The sequence below is a fragment of the Dermacentor variabilis genome, chromosome 11 (genome assembly GCF_050947875.1).
Source record: "Dermacentor variabilis isolate Ectoservices chromosome 11, ASM5094787v1, whole genome shotgun sequence".
NCBI lineage: Eukaryota > Metazoa > Arthropoda > Arachnida > Ixodida > Ixodidae > Dermacentor > Dermacentor variabilis.
This window is the reverse complement of record NC_134578.1, coordinates 7804443-7818665: the sequence shown is the minus strand read 5'-3', so window position 1 is coordinate 7818665 and position 14223 is coordinate 7804443. Positions and strand designations below refer to the sequence as shown.

The 14223-nt window shown below is 44.4% G+C and overlaps 1 protein-coding gene across 2 annotated transcripts in view; it reads left to right on the top strand.

The window, feature by feature from the left end:
- The window catches only part of LOC142563521 (venom metalloproteinase 3-like), a 74931-nt gene that overhangs the window by 53950 nt on the left and 6758 nt on the right, over window positions 1-14223 (top strand). For both annotated transcript variants that reach the window (XM_075674069.1, XM_075674068.1), the window contains 3 exons: window positions 7087-7227; window positions 7483-7633; window positions 10902-11027. In XM_075674069.1, coding sequence (XP_075530184.1) covers window positions 7087-7227; window positions 7483-7633; window positions 10902-11027 — 418 coding nt within the window. The remainder of the gene's footprint in view (window positions 1-7086; window positions 7228-7482; window positions 7634-10901; window positions 11028-14223) is intronic.

The window sequence follows — 14223 nt, the reverse complement described above, 5'->3', positions numbered from 1 at the left end:
TCGATGCAAGCGCCACGCCAGGTGATGCCAGCCGGTGACGTCCGTCCTTGATAACTCTTAGTTGATAACCGGAGTCGAAATGCAGCCTCAGAAAACGTGCGCTTCTCGGCTTATAGTGGTGTCGTCCTAGGATCCAGGGTTATCTGTAACAGTATGCAGGAGCATTTAGGCAAACGCTCTTCCGAACACTGCTGCTGCCAAAGTGCCGTCTTGGATGCGATGCCGTAGCTTTATAGCAGATGCGTCGATGCAAGCGCCACGCCAGGTGATGCCAGCCGGTGACGTCCGTCCTTGATAACTCTTAGTTGATAACCGGAGTCGAAATGCAGCCTCAGAAAACGTGCGCTTCTCGGCTTATAGTGGTGTCGTCCTAGGATCCAGGGTTATCTGTAACAGTATGCAGGAGCATTTAGGCAAACGCTCTTCCGAACACTGCTGCTGCCAAAGTCATAACTACGCGATGACAACAATGGCATGATGACGATTAAATTATGATGACAGACTAATCACAACGGAACGAAGATGACGTTAGGAAGGCGCTGGCTCGAATATGAGGAAGTGATGACGATACGACAACGCAGTAAAAGCGACAGAGTAACAAATTTCTAGAAACTCCATTGGATTTGCCTAATTAAGCGTAAGCGTTGTACCACTTGCTCATTTCCACGTAGCCCGGTGTCATCAGTATAATCAAACTCAATCTGACCTGTATAAATCTTTATCAACCCTTATCAGTCCTTATCAACCTTAACGAAAGGGTGGCTGAACGGGCATGTTAGTAATGTTGTATCAGTGGTTAGCAGCTTGACAAGCTACATGAAATGTGAAAGAAAACAGCGCTCTTTCCTGTCATTTCTCTCACTTCTCCTGTAGCTCATCGCACTGCTAACTAAATACCGAACCTTATCGAGCTCGATCCAACCCTTATCGACCCTTGTCTGTCCTTATCAACCCTATCAGACATGATCTGACCCTTATCATCCCTTATCGTTCATCAACCTTATCTGACTTGACCCGACCCTTATCAACCCTTATCGGTGCTTATCAACGTTACCAGAATTTATCCAACCATTATAAGCCCTTATCACTATTCAGCACCTTATTCATCTGCGTCGAACCGTTATGAACCGTGATGAGAACCATAAAGCGATTCATCCCTGTTTATCATCCTTTGTATCAATTAACTCATTGACTGCTTATCTGTCTGTTGCGCGACGCGAAGCGCATGAGCCCTCAGGTATTTCGCTCGGTGAAGGAACGCCCCAACTGAAGGTGCACCCCGCGATCACCGAAGCACATCGGGGATGTGGCGTGATGACATTAAATTTTGGCAAAACCTGCATTTTCTAGATGTTTCCTAGGCTTTTGAGTGGGCTCTACTTGTGCTCTACCTTTTATTCCAGCATCACCAAAACTTCCAACAAAACCTTCATAGAAACTGTTCTCCCTTGACGTTTGTTTTGTACCACCGTTACAACACATTTATATGGTTCAGATATATTCACTTTCTGCAAAGCGCGAGTGTATAGCCTACTCTACGCACTTGTGGTTGCTACCTTTGATCCCGCACCTAAATGGGTTTCGCGTCTGGACGCTTGTGTTTGTTTGCCCGAATTTATGTCCGTTCTGGTTTTTCGTACAGTATAATTCCCGAGCTCAAGATTGTTAACGAATGCTAAGAATGTATTGGTCTTCAGTGTATGAACACCTTGATTTCGCTTGTGCACCGCCCGCCATCTGGAACCATGTGTAGTTTTTAGAATTTACTGAAAAATTATTACAACTCAGCATCGAACTTAAACTTGAAACAATATTAATGGGCGATTTTAATATAGATGCTTGTCCAGACAACTTAAAATATACGCGTTTTCAGGAAACCTTTGAATCATACAGGTGTTCACATGTCATCAGCGTGCCTACTCGCATCACACCTACAAGCCAGACAACACTTCACCTCTGCGTGACGAGCTTTTCTGCTGAGTATGTAATAGCAAGAATAGTATGTAATAGCAGTATGGAGTATGTAATAGCAAGTAATAGCAAGAGTCCTGATGTGCGACCTTAGTGATCACTTCCCTATATACTATCTGCTACCTCAAAAACAGCCATCCAATATATGCCCTGAAAGCTTAAAAAGGATTTATTCAGAACAAAGTGTTAAGAAATCTGTTGAACTAATCTCTGATTATCGGTGGGACGAAGTGACTGCGGAAACTGATGTAAACAATGCTTACGATGTTTTTATATCTACCTTCGCGTTCTTATGCAACAAATGTTTTCCACTTAAGAAGTTTAAAAAACACAACAAAGCTAGAAAGCCTTGGATAACTCGTCACCTCAACAACAGGATAAAATGTCGTAACAAGCTCTTCCAAATTTTTCTGAGTAGCAGAAGCGACGATGACATTCGATCTTTCAAATCTGAGCGTAACAAATTAAATTCTGATATCAAACGCTCTAAACAAGAATATTACGCTAACAAGTTTTTTGCTATCATGGGAAATTCAAATCTCATGTGGAAAGCGACCAATTAGGTAATTAACAAAGGCTCTATCGCAAAATAAAGTTGAATTTCAGCACAGTGAATTGTCAGATATTGAGGTTTCAAACACTTTCAATTCTCAGTTTATTGATGCTGGTGCGTCCTCACAAAATGACACACCGGTCTCTTGCACGGAATATATATTAAATCGATGTTCTTCTACGGTGTTTTTGGCGCCTACTGAGCAGCACGAGATGCAGACCATAATCTTATCGTTGAAAGGCAGTTGTGCTTCAGGTGAAGATGACATAAAAGTGAAGCCGTCGAAAGCCGTCAGTGAAATTGTAAACACGCCTCTTGCACTTATATGTAACTTAATTTTTTCTAACGGTGTGTTTCCAGATAAGATGAAGCTAGCACGCGTGAGTGTCATTCATAAAATTGGCCCAGTTAAAGACATGAATAACTACAGGCCAATATCCGTTCTCTCTGTCTTCGCGAAAATTGCTGAGCATGTAATTAATAGAAGACTTTGTGAGTTTCTAAACACGTATTAAATAGTAGCTCAGGAGCAATATGAGTTCTGCAAGACTAAATCTTCATTAACCGCTTTACTTAAATAAAAGAGCAAACCCTTGACAACATAGAAAACAGAATGTTAACTCTAGGTATCTTTCTAGATTTTAGGAAGGCCTTTGATTGCGTGCAACATGACGTCCTTTTGAAGCAGCTACCTCTTTATGGAATTCGTGGTGTCGCATTATCCTTAGTAAAAAGCTATAGAACCTCTAGAACACAGTACACAACAATAAATGGAGTTAGTTCCGAAATTCAGCACATTAAGTACGGCCTGTCGCAAGGATCCGTGTTGGGGCCTATTTTATTTTTACTCTATATTAATGATATTGTCAATATTCAAGGCTGTTCCAATATTATATTATACGCGGATGGTACTAACGTGTTCTTCTCAGGAAGGGAAATAGGAAATCTTTTTCAGCAAGCTAACATCTGGTTACAGCAACTAAGCTTGTGGCTAAATGCAAATAAATCCCAATTAAACATAACTAAAACTAAGTATCTAGTGTTTAAATCAAAAGGAACAATAATCCACCCTCAGCTAACACTCCAATTTCAGAAGGTCAACCTGGAATAGGCACCAACTGCCAGATTTTTAGGAATTATATTCCATAAACATATGTTCTGGTCACCGCATGTAGATGTTCTCAGAAAAGATATTGCTCGTACTGTCGGTGTGCTAAACAGGTTGCAATATTTGCTACCGATAAATGTGAAGCGCAATATTTACAACGCGCTTATAGATTCTCGATTAACTTATTGTTTTCTAGTTTGGTCAACCACTACACAAACTAACTTAAGATCAATTCAAACACTCCAAAACCGCGCACTAAGCGCGATAGGTAACTTAGAACGTACTGATACCACTAAACCATATTATAACAAATATAAAATATTAACAGCATCAAAACTTCACACTTACAAATTATTCCTCGAAATTTCACGGCGATTCTGGGAAGGCAAATGTTCCTTCCAAAGTAAATACCATGGCAGAATGACAAGCTATAACCTCAGAAAAACTGTGATACTAAAACCACGTTGCAGAACAAGATACGGAGATCAAAAACTAGCAGTTCAACTTCCTAACTTTCTAAACGACTACCCCTTGGCATTGCACCTGCTAAATTCTGGAATTTCAAAGCAAAGCTTTAAGAAAACGGTAAAAGAATTGTTACTATCCGAAGACTAATAGAAATGTTCAACAACAGGCATAAAAAATTTCGTACGTCTTTTTTCTTGTTGTTGTGCTTCAAGTGCTTAGAAAACTGTGTAAACTTTAACCTTATTTCTTTCTTTTTACGCGAATTGTGTACTCAAGTGTTGCAAAATGTGTACTATATTAATTTCATGTGTGACATCCTTAAAGCCTGGCACTGCCATTTTGCTGCCAATGTACGAGTGGCACGGCCTAGTCAGGCAAATGTTTGCCTTTAGCTGTGTCCCCTAAGACAATCTGTTGATTGTCTTAAATAAATCAATAAAGAAAGAAAGAGTTTTGAAGTTTCATAGGACTGCGTACCATGTGTGCATTTGTTTCTCATGTATGTTCAAATGTAATGTAACAATATAGGTTTGACACTACATAATTCCATGCAATAAAGAAAAGAGGTGAGTGTATAACCCATTTAATAAGACACTCGACTTCTGAACGTGGGGTCTTCGGTTCGAAGCTCACCACAGCCGACGTCTTTCCTTACGAATTTATTGTTTTTCTTTATGGAGCGCATAATGTTACGCGTAACGGGCGGACAGACAGACCGACGGATATATTTCCTTGGTGATTCGCCTAAGAATGCTTACACATTAAAACAACCGAAATATGACAACGAATCATCACAACGACATGATGGCAATGAAATAACCACGATGGCACGACAACGGCGACCTATTGGTGTTAGAGCTCACGCCCGCACTGACGTGTATCACCTACCGCCGCGGGCCGCCTTTTATTCACACTACATCCAGCGCTTGCTTGCACCATGTCCTGCACCAGCCAATCGGTCCACGCTAATACGCACTATATCCGATGTTTGATTGCACTATGTCCGGCACCGACCAATCATACGATATTGTAGCCAGCAGTGATGACAATGGTACGGCGATGGTGGCATGGCGACGACACAACAGTCTGTAGACCTACGCATCCGGCAAAAGCTATTCAGCAAGACAGCAGCCACCATCAGCATCAGTGAGAAAGTCGCATAAAAAGCTTCGCCTTAATATATTTTGAGGCAATAACAGCAGTTTCAATATATCCACTATGTGTACATGGTAAGCCTGAACCATATGAAAGAAATCATCAAGAGCCTCAAATGGCTGGACGGTATTGGACAGGTACATTCAGGAGATGTAAAGCAGTTACTTACAATAACGAAAAGAATTTACAAACAGCGTTTCTGTTTTTCTTTTACCTGAGTGCCGAACCTTGAAGTCTAGCGAGAAAGTTTGAAAGAAAGTCAGGATATAGTGCAAGGCCGGTAGAAAGAAATACGGTTTTCACAACGTTGCAAGATAGCATTGCGGCTGCTGGAACGCACAGAATAAAGTTGTGGGCCCACGCGAGCTTGCAAATGTTCTGTTGAATTACGATTTACAGAATAGAGCAGGTTTTAGACGAATCTAGATATAGAATGCTAAATAAAAGTTATTTACACTAAGACACATTTCAGCAGATTGCCAGATAAGCAAAAAAGAGCGTAGAAGTATTCATTTTGTTATCCGTGGATGAAAAAGCTTATCGAGAGTTAATTTCCTTTCCCTTTGTCCTCTCGTAGCTTCAACACTAGTCAAGGAGGGAAGGTGTTGAAGGTCCGAAGTCGGCGCCCCTCGATGATTCGAGTGCACGGTGGCAGCGCGAAGGAAGAGCCGTTGTCCGACGGACGTTTTATTCAAACGCCGATGCGTCTCTCCGAGTCCAAGCCCGAAGCTCCGCTCTCCCTCACACAACCAAACATGGCTTTTTAAGCCCTCAGTTGTACAAAGGATTCGCAAACCAGCCAATCACACATGCGAGTTCACATCATTGTAACCAATAGCACAACCACCTTCGTGCCGCATGCAGCATTGGTGGAAATAGTGGCACTCTTTAGAACACGCCAGGGGATAGGATTTCTCAAGCACACGTGCCACCTCCCTCTCCCCTACGTTGGGCTGCGAGTATCGGCCCCTGATGTCTTCCCTCTTTTCCCCTGCAAACGGCCGCCATGCAAGCCGCCGAGAATGTTCCGTGAAATCGCGGATTATTAACTGCATATCCGCCGGACAGCGGGATACCCTGCCAGTACTGAGAAATCTGCCTCCCGTGCAGCTGTGTGCCGGTTCGCTTGAAATACAAACACCATATTGGGACCCGATGGCAATCGCACACAAAAGCATTCCTCGGCCGTAGCCGGCTAAGTGGTAAAGCTACCGCCATTTTCACGGGAATCCTTAGCAGGCGCACGCGGATGCCAAACATCAAACCGGCTGGGCAGCGTCGCGTCGCTCAATTTCCGTGACCGAGACGGTCGACGGGACATTTGGGGAGCACATGGGCATTAGTGGTGGCGGTGACCTCAAGCACCCCACTACTTTCATCTTCACGCTCGTCTCCCCGAACGCTCCCCTTCAGTTCGGGCCTTCTACCCTTTTGTTCCGAGCGGGGGTGCAGGTGTGGGCTCGTCCTAGGCTTTGCTATAGTCGCCTAAACTGGGCCACAAAATAACAGCGAGGTCAAGTCCCTAATCTCAAACTGACTTCGAGCTTTTAGGAATACCTTCTTTCTATATCTCATCGTTGTTCGATTGAACTTGAGGCCCGCAGGATACCCAGAGGATTCACTGCACTGAATCTTAAATATAAAGATATATCTCAGTAACTTACCATAGAATGTTTTGCAGATGAGTTCAAGGAAATATGAGATATGTGGATGGAAATTTTTATTTCGCTGAAATCACACCTTGGCGTGCACTACGCCTGGAGAGAGAATTTCTGTGGCAGTCATAACATTTACTAATACAAAAAGTGAATCGAAGTATTTTCTATTTCAGATTAGGTTCTCCTGACGACACCCCAGGCCAGTGGGGTAATTGCAAAACGGAAGACGGATACCTGATGAGCAGATATGCGAAAGGGAAACGCTACTTTACTTTCTCAAATTGCAGCAAAAATGCAATCGCTGCGTTCCTGAAGTAAGCCCTCTTATTTGACATGCTGTAATGTCCTTACGTAGCTATCATACAACATTCCTCGAAAACGTCAGTGTCGACCAAAATACTCCCTAACTTCAAATAAAGCTGACTGAGGAACATTACATTTGTTTTAAAGAATTCATAGGCTGTGGACAACATGTTGTGACTCACGTGCTAAACCTTGGTCTGTTTGTTCGTTTCCCCTTCGATAACTTGTTTATTACCTGGGTTAATTTGGAGTCTTCTTTTTAACAGGTTAGAAACATCTGTCTGTTTGAAAAAAAGAATCAACTGTCCTATTGTGTCCTTCCCCAACAAGGCATTAAAACTTCCCGGAAATGTGATGAGCGGAGATGCCTATTGCAAGCTGTTCTACTCAGGGTTTGCCGCTGCTTATTTTCTTGAGGTGAGAAAATTATATTTTAAATCCGTGTCCCGCTAAGCATATAGCAACATAGGTCAAAAAAGCAAGTTATCGTCAGACAGAATAAATCAGCCTCTGATAAAGTGCGCAAGACGAGTTTTTTTTGCGGAAGCATACAACACGCGCTCTAAAGAAAAGAACAGGAACCTTGGCAACTGGCATCCTAAAGGAGTGTCCAGGCTACTTTTAAACTGACACAATTTTATTTGCATACGAAATGTAGCTGCGAACTATTAGACCACGTCACACCACACTCTAGCAACACATTCAGTCTCGGGTCCCGAATACGTGAGCCATCTTTCCATCATTGTAGTTGCCGACCGTCATTGTCGTTTTTCGGAAATCATCGCAATGCCATAGTCACTTGCTATGACGGTGTCGTCGTCATTATTGTCATCATCGCGCCATTGTCGACGTCTTTATCATCGTAAGCCGAGATATCGTTGTTTTGAGCGATGTTAGGGTATTTCGGTGAGTTGCTGTCAAAACGCTTTTTGTTTTCCTTAAAGCGAAACTTTCCTCGCCAACCTCACCGGGGTTTGGGGAGTCGTCGACTGACTGTCTCGCCAATACTGGGAGTTTGAAGCAGTGTCCCCAGGAACAATAGCACGAACAATAGCACCCACTATAGGCTCCAGACGCATTCATTGCATGTGTGAATAGCAAGGTTACTACTACCCTTCCCCAGTATAATCTGGCGCTTTGAGACGCTTGGCACCGGCCTGCTTCCCATAAAAAGAGCTTGATTATAAAAAGTCGCAGTTTCGCCCAAAAGGCGAGCCCTCGATTGCAATCATCATCATCATCATCATGATCAGCCTGGTTACGCCCACTGCAGGGCAAAGGCATCTCCCATACTTCTCCAACTACCCCGGTCATGTACTAATTGCGGCCATGTTGTCCATGCAAACTTCTTAATCTCATCCGCCCACCTAACTTTCTGTCGCCCCCTGCTACGCTTCCCTTCCCTTGGAATCCAGTCCGTAACCCTTAATGAGTACAGGTTATCTTCCCTCCTCATTACATGTCCTGCCCATGCCCCCATTTCTTTTTCTTGATTTCAACTAAGATGCCATTTACTCGCGTTTGTTCCGTCACCCCAATCTGCTCTTTTCTTATCCCTTAACGTTACGCCCACCATTCTTCTTTTCATAGCTCGTTGCGTCGTCCTCAGTTTAAGTAGAACCCTTTTCGTAAGCCTCCAGATTTCTGCCCCATACGTGAGTACTGGTAAGACACAGCTGTTATATACTTTTCTCTTGAGGGATAGTGGCAACCTGCTGTTCATTGAGAATGCCTGCCAAACGAGTCCCAGCCCCTTCTTATTCTTCTGAGTATTTCAGTCTCATGATCCGGCTCCGTGGTCACTACCTGCACTAAGTAGATGTATTCCCTTACCACTTCCAGTGCCTCGCTACCTATCGTAAACTGCTGTTCTCTTCCGAGACTGTTAAACATTACTTTAATTTTCTGCAGATTAATTTTTAGACCCACCGTTCTGCTTTGCCTCTCCAGGTCAGTGAGCATGCATTGCAATTGGTCCCCTGAGTTACTAAGCAAGGCAATATCATCAGCGAATCTCAAGTTACTAAGGTATTCTCCACTAACTCTTATCCCCAGTTCTTCCCACTCGATTGCAATAGCAAATTATAATACAGGTACACGAAGCAAAGGTAGTAGTTTTATCAGCCGTATAAACTTGTAAACATTCGCCGACTGACTAAATTAACAAGCATGGTATCGCACACGCACAGGCAAACACATCTCACTCGATGGTCGCGGACATTCGCTGTGAAAACGCTGGCGTGAGGAAGCGCGGAAGCAGCAGCGAGCAGATTAACCTTCGTTCTGCCTCTCGTTTTAACGCGAACTAAGCAGCGAGAACACAGCGCACACGAAGCTATCAGCCCCCAGGTACACCTAGACACTGTCCCCTTAGCAAATCGCTTTCAAGATAGTGACCGCGTGACCGCGCTCAGCGGCGCCATACGCAGCCGCCGCCGCAGTAAAGCGCCGTGTCCTCCCCCACCCTGGTGCCTTCTGTGCTAGAAGACGGCGCGCATCCTCCCCACCTTCCTCCCTTGCGCGCACGAGATCGAGCCCCCATCCTCGACTCACCCTCGCACGCTTTCACTCGCACACGCAGCATCCGGCGCGTGGCTACGATGTTATCGCACTTGTACTTTATACATATATCATGGTGATGCCGACGGCGGCGACGGCGGCAAAAATGCGCCTGGAGTGTCCACATAATTGCTATGGCAATAAAAGCGAGAGTGCGCCAACTTCTCCCTTCCCCCGGCAAAAATCATGTCGCATATCTTATTGCAACTCAACAGAGAGTATCTTAAGGTCAACAAAGGTCAATAAAACAACCACAGAATTCCTGTATTTACTTGCAGGACCCAGCCTTTCATGTAGCAGCTAGCGCTTTAACGCCCTATGTAACATTGCACCACCTTTGGGAGTAGGAGAGGAATGAGTGGTGTGGAGTGGCCTTCAAGGACCCCCCTCTGAATACACGAGTAGGCGCTGGCGTGCGTAGGGAGCTATCACGGCTTTCTCATTCTTGCGCCGTGATCCGCGCACCTTGAGCTCACATCGTAAGGCAATAGCAACGATATCAAGTCTTTGGACTCGTGGAACGCAATGAACATACCTTCCAAAACTACGAAGTGGAGCAGAGTCTATACGCAATAATAGATTCCCTGGAATACGAGAACACATTTGCTCGTAAATGCTAGGGGGCAGCATCCCTACATAGTAATGAGACACCAGCAAAAGTGGACCTTGTCATTTGTACCTGCAAACAAGTATGTTGGCAGACATTTTGTGCAGGACTAGATGGTTTTGTGTCTATAGTGAGTGCGACACTCGCTGGTTCCGGTCGGCCGTGTCTTTGGTGTTGAAGCGCAGCTCGGTTACGTCGAGAGGGCCTTTTCCAAGTGAAAAAGTGCCCAACTTATTCCTGTGGCCTACTTGCAAATCGTCTTTAAACAAACATAGCGTTCTCACGAAACGGCACGAAAAGCTTCGCTGAACCAGATTCCCACTGAGCGGGAGACGGCTAAATTTCCTTATCGTGCTGCTGCCTTGCTAGTGCGTCAGTTCAAAGTTGCATAGTAGCAGACAATTGTTTGCACTGCTTCCCTACCGAGAGTACTTTCCGATATTTCACTTCCCAGTGTATACCTTCTTCTTCCTCCTCAGCTATAAGAATCTGTGCCTTTTCTTTCTTTTTGCTTCGCAGCTCTTCGCGTTCCTCAAAAAGTGCAATATTCCTTGCCTGGTTAAGGATAAAAGAACCGAAAAGCTGAGGTTTTTGACGACGCTAGCACCGGATGGCACGCGTTGCGACTACAATGATCGACACAAGGTAAGAGATAACTCTACTTTCTCTTCCAAATGAATTTGTCGTTTACCACGCAGTGCCCTGCGTGACACAAATCATATCATCAAATACTTTCCTTTTTCCTTGCATCAAAGCAATCAATCCACTAGTTATTCGATATATGTAAATATTCAAGTGTCAAACACTTAAAGTTGAATAATTATTTAGGTCTTATTTCCACTTCAGGTCTATACTGGAATGCACATTTTAATGTATGTAACCTAAAACTTTGTATGTAACAGCGCTATCGTAGCCCGATGGTGACCCGCCGCGTTTGCTTAGTGGCTGTGGTGTTGGGCTGCTAAGCACAAGATGGCGAGATGAAATTCCGGCCACAGCGGCGGCATTTCGATGGCGGCGAAATGCAGAAAACACCCATGTACTTAGATTTAGGTTCACATTTAAAAAAGCCCAGGTGGCTCAAATTAATTAAGTTCCCTACTACGGCGTGCCTCATAGCAGGTGGTCGTTTTGGTACGTAAGACCCCCATAATTTAATTTTAATTGTTTATCCCGATGAAGCCCAAGACATAATTTGCGCAGAACTATACCCGTAATAATACGCTTGGCTTACAAGACACCCACAAGACCTAGTATAGAGTATGCCGAGATTGTTTGGCCCCGCAGGGCGTCTGCGCTAGCAGGCGTTTGGCGCGTTGCGACACCACGAACACAAGCCCACGAAGGTTGCACCCTCCCACGCTTAACTTACGCGGCTTAGCCGTGCTCGGGAAGAAGGGGACCCTGGGGGTTGAGACGATGCCTAGAGTTCGGACCTTTATGCCCTGTCGGTGGAGGCAACAGACCCCTTTGCCCTCTTCTTCACGTAGACGGCACACCCGGACTGACCCACCCGAGGAATATCGGTAGTTGCCTTTACCTGTCCTCCCCTGCTATCTTCATCTTTCTCCCTCACTTTAAATTTTTCCTGTCTTCTTTTGTTTCCTTTACTTCCATTTTTTCAGGCAACAAGAGTTAACGTAGTGTGCAACAACCAACCTTCGTTGTACAAATTTGGTTGTAGCAGAAGGGTACAGTTGGCATTCACAGAATCTGTTTCTTACAAGTCCGGCGGCGTCCCTTGTTTGGCTGGCGTTACTGCCAAAATTTGTAATTATACTTATGGGCAGCTCTTTCTCAGAACTTCCTGATCGCACTCAGAATTGAGGGTGCACTGAAGCAGTCTTTCAGTTTTTTGGCAACCAGAAGCGAAATTATCCGTGGTTTCACCAGATCCATTCTGTTCAACGAGAAAATATGGTGAGGGTCATCTCACTATTTCTCGTTTCAAAATGTATGACCGAAGCTCATGGTGCAGGCTATAAAGTAACGAAGATGTCAAGTGCCGATTTTCTTTTGGAACTCAGAGGTAAGAAACAACATGACAAGCTCCGAAACCTATTGTCATTCAGGGGCGTCCCATTGATAGCCTCACTGCACCGTACCATGAACAGCAGCCGTGGTGTTCTCTCCGATAAGGACTTGATGTAACTGACTGAAACTAATTTATTAGAAGCTTGGAGCGAAAAAAATGACATTAATGTTAAAAGAATCAAGATGAGGTGTGACGGGAAATAGATCAAAACCAAGCACTTATTCCTTACTTTTTGTTCAAGTGTACTGCCCGAGAGTTTGAGGCCAGGTAGGGCAAGATCCGGGTCAGGCCATATGTCTGAAAATTTCTGCGATGCTTCCAATGCCAGCTATTTGACCACAGCTCACAGAACTTCCAAGGCCAACAGACATGTGCTAAATGTAGCTCCCGTGAACATTCATCTCAAACATGCGAAAACACTCCGTATCAATTGTGATTGCGAACATGCCGCATACTCGCAGTCCTGCCCGTCCTGGAAGAAAGAAAAAGATATTGTAACGACCAAAGTTAAAGAGAAAATTTTCTTTAATAAGACACGAAGGGAGATTTCATACCTGCCTAGGAACAGCTTTGCCGAAGTGGCGCGTCATAGAGCAGTGCCAAAACGGCACCCGGCGGCATGGCCCAGGCACAGTGAGTGGGCGGCGAAGCCATCTGCCCCCTCGTAGGATGCAGCCAGCGCTGCTCCGCCTTCAAAGAAGGAGCCATGAACCTCCGAGCTGGTGAGATTCAAGGTCTTATCTTTTGAGGCGAGGCTTTCATAGCAAACACACCACTCGCAAAAGCGCAAGTCCAGCGCCTTGTAAGAGGCGATAGGATCGCACTCCTCCTTGAGCATGACTGCACAGTCAGCGCTCAAGGAGGGGCGCGATTCTGTTGTGCGCTCCAAAAAAAGACAAAGCACACGTTATGGCACCCGGAAAGGGCCCCGTGACCTAATGTTAGTTGCCTAAACAATCAACAAAAACACTATTATAACCACAGAGACACAGACACTACAATGAAATGTAAGAGTACTTCTCCATAACCTTGACGAAATCGAAGAACGAGTGAATAAATATAAAACAGAGATGTTATGTGTTTAGGAAACACGTTTTATATCATCGCAAACAAATTTTCTCCAGCATGACACCATCTTTCGCATCGCAAGAACCGTCATGAGTCTACTGCCTCATCTGTTGGTGTAGCAATAATTGCGGAAAAGTCTGTCGCTTTTCAACATTTGCCACAACGGACACTCTTCGAGGTACCATTTTGAATATATTAGCTACTCCCTGCTCTTTATATATTTCTCCGAATTTAAAACTCAATAAGACAGATTTTATGGTGTCATCGACCAGCTTACAACCCTTGTGGAGAAACTCCCGGTACGAAGCGAGAGGTAGCGCCATAGAAGCTTTCTTATGAACTCCTGTGTATGCCTTGTAATAGGAAGGAGAGAAACTATTATAATCTACATCATAATAACGTACTCGTCCATCGATTTACCGCTTGGACCTTCCATACTTTTTCCCGACTTAAAATGTTATTGAGAACCCTTTTGGAAGTGGCAATTTCTTCACAATATTGAACATGGTCTAGCAATATGATTCGCTTCAGCATGTCCCTCGATGGAAAATAACCTCCGCCGATTGGCATCATTTTAAATAATGAACCTGTTGACCACGAGTTTTTATCAGGAATTTTAGTATAAACGAGGCAGTACCATATTTTACAGCACCTATTACGGACACTGCAGAAAAGTTGATTTCAGAAACCAAATGTCAGTTCAGGTAAAAGACGTGTAGCGTGGCAGAATGAAGAGTG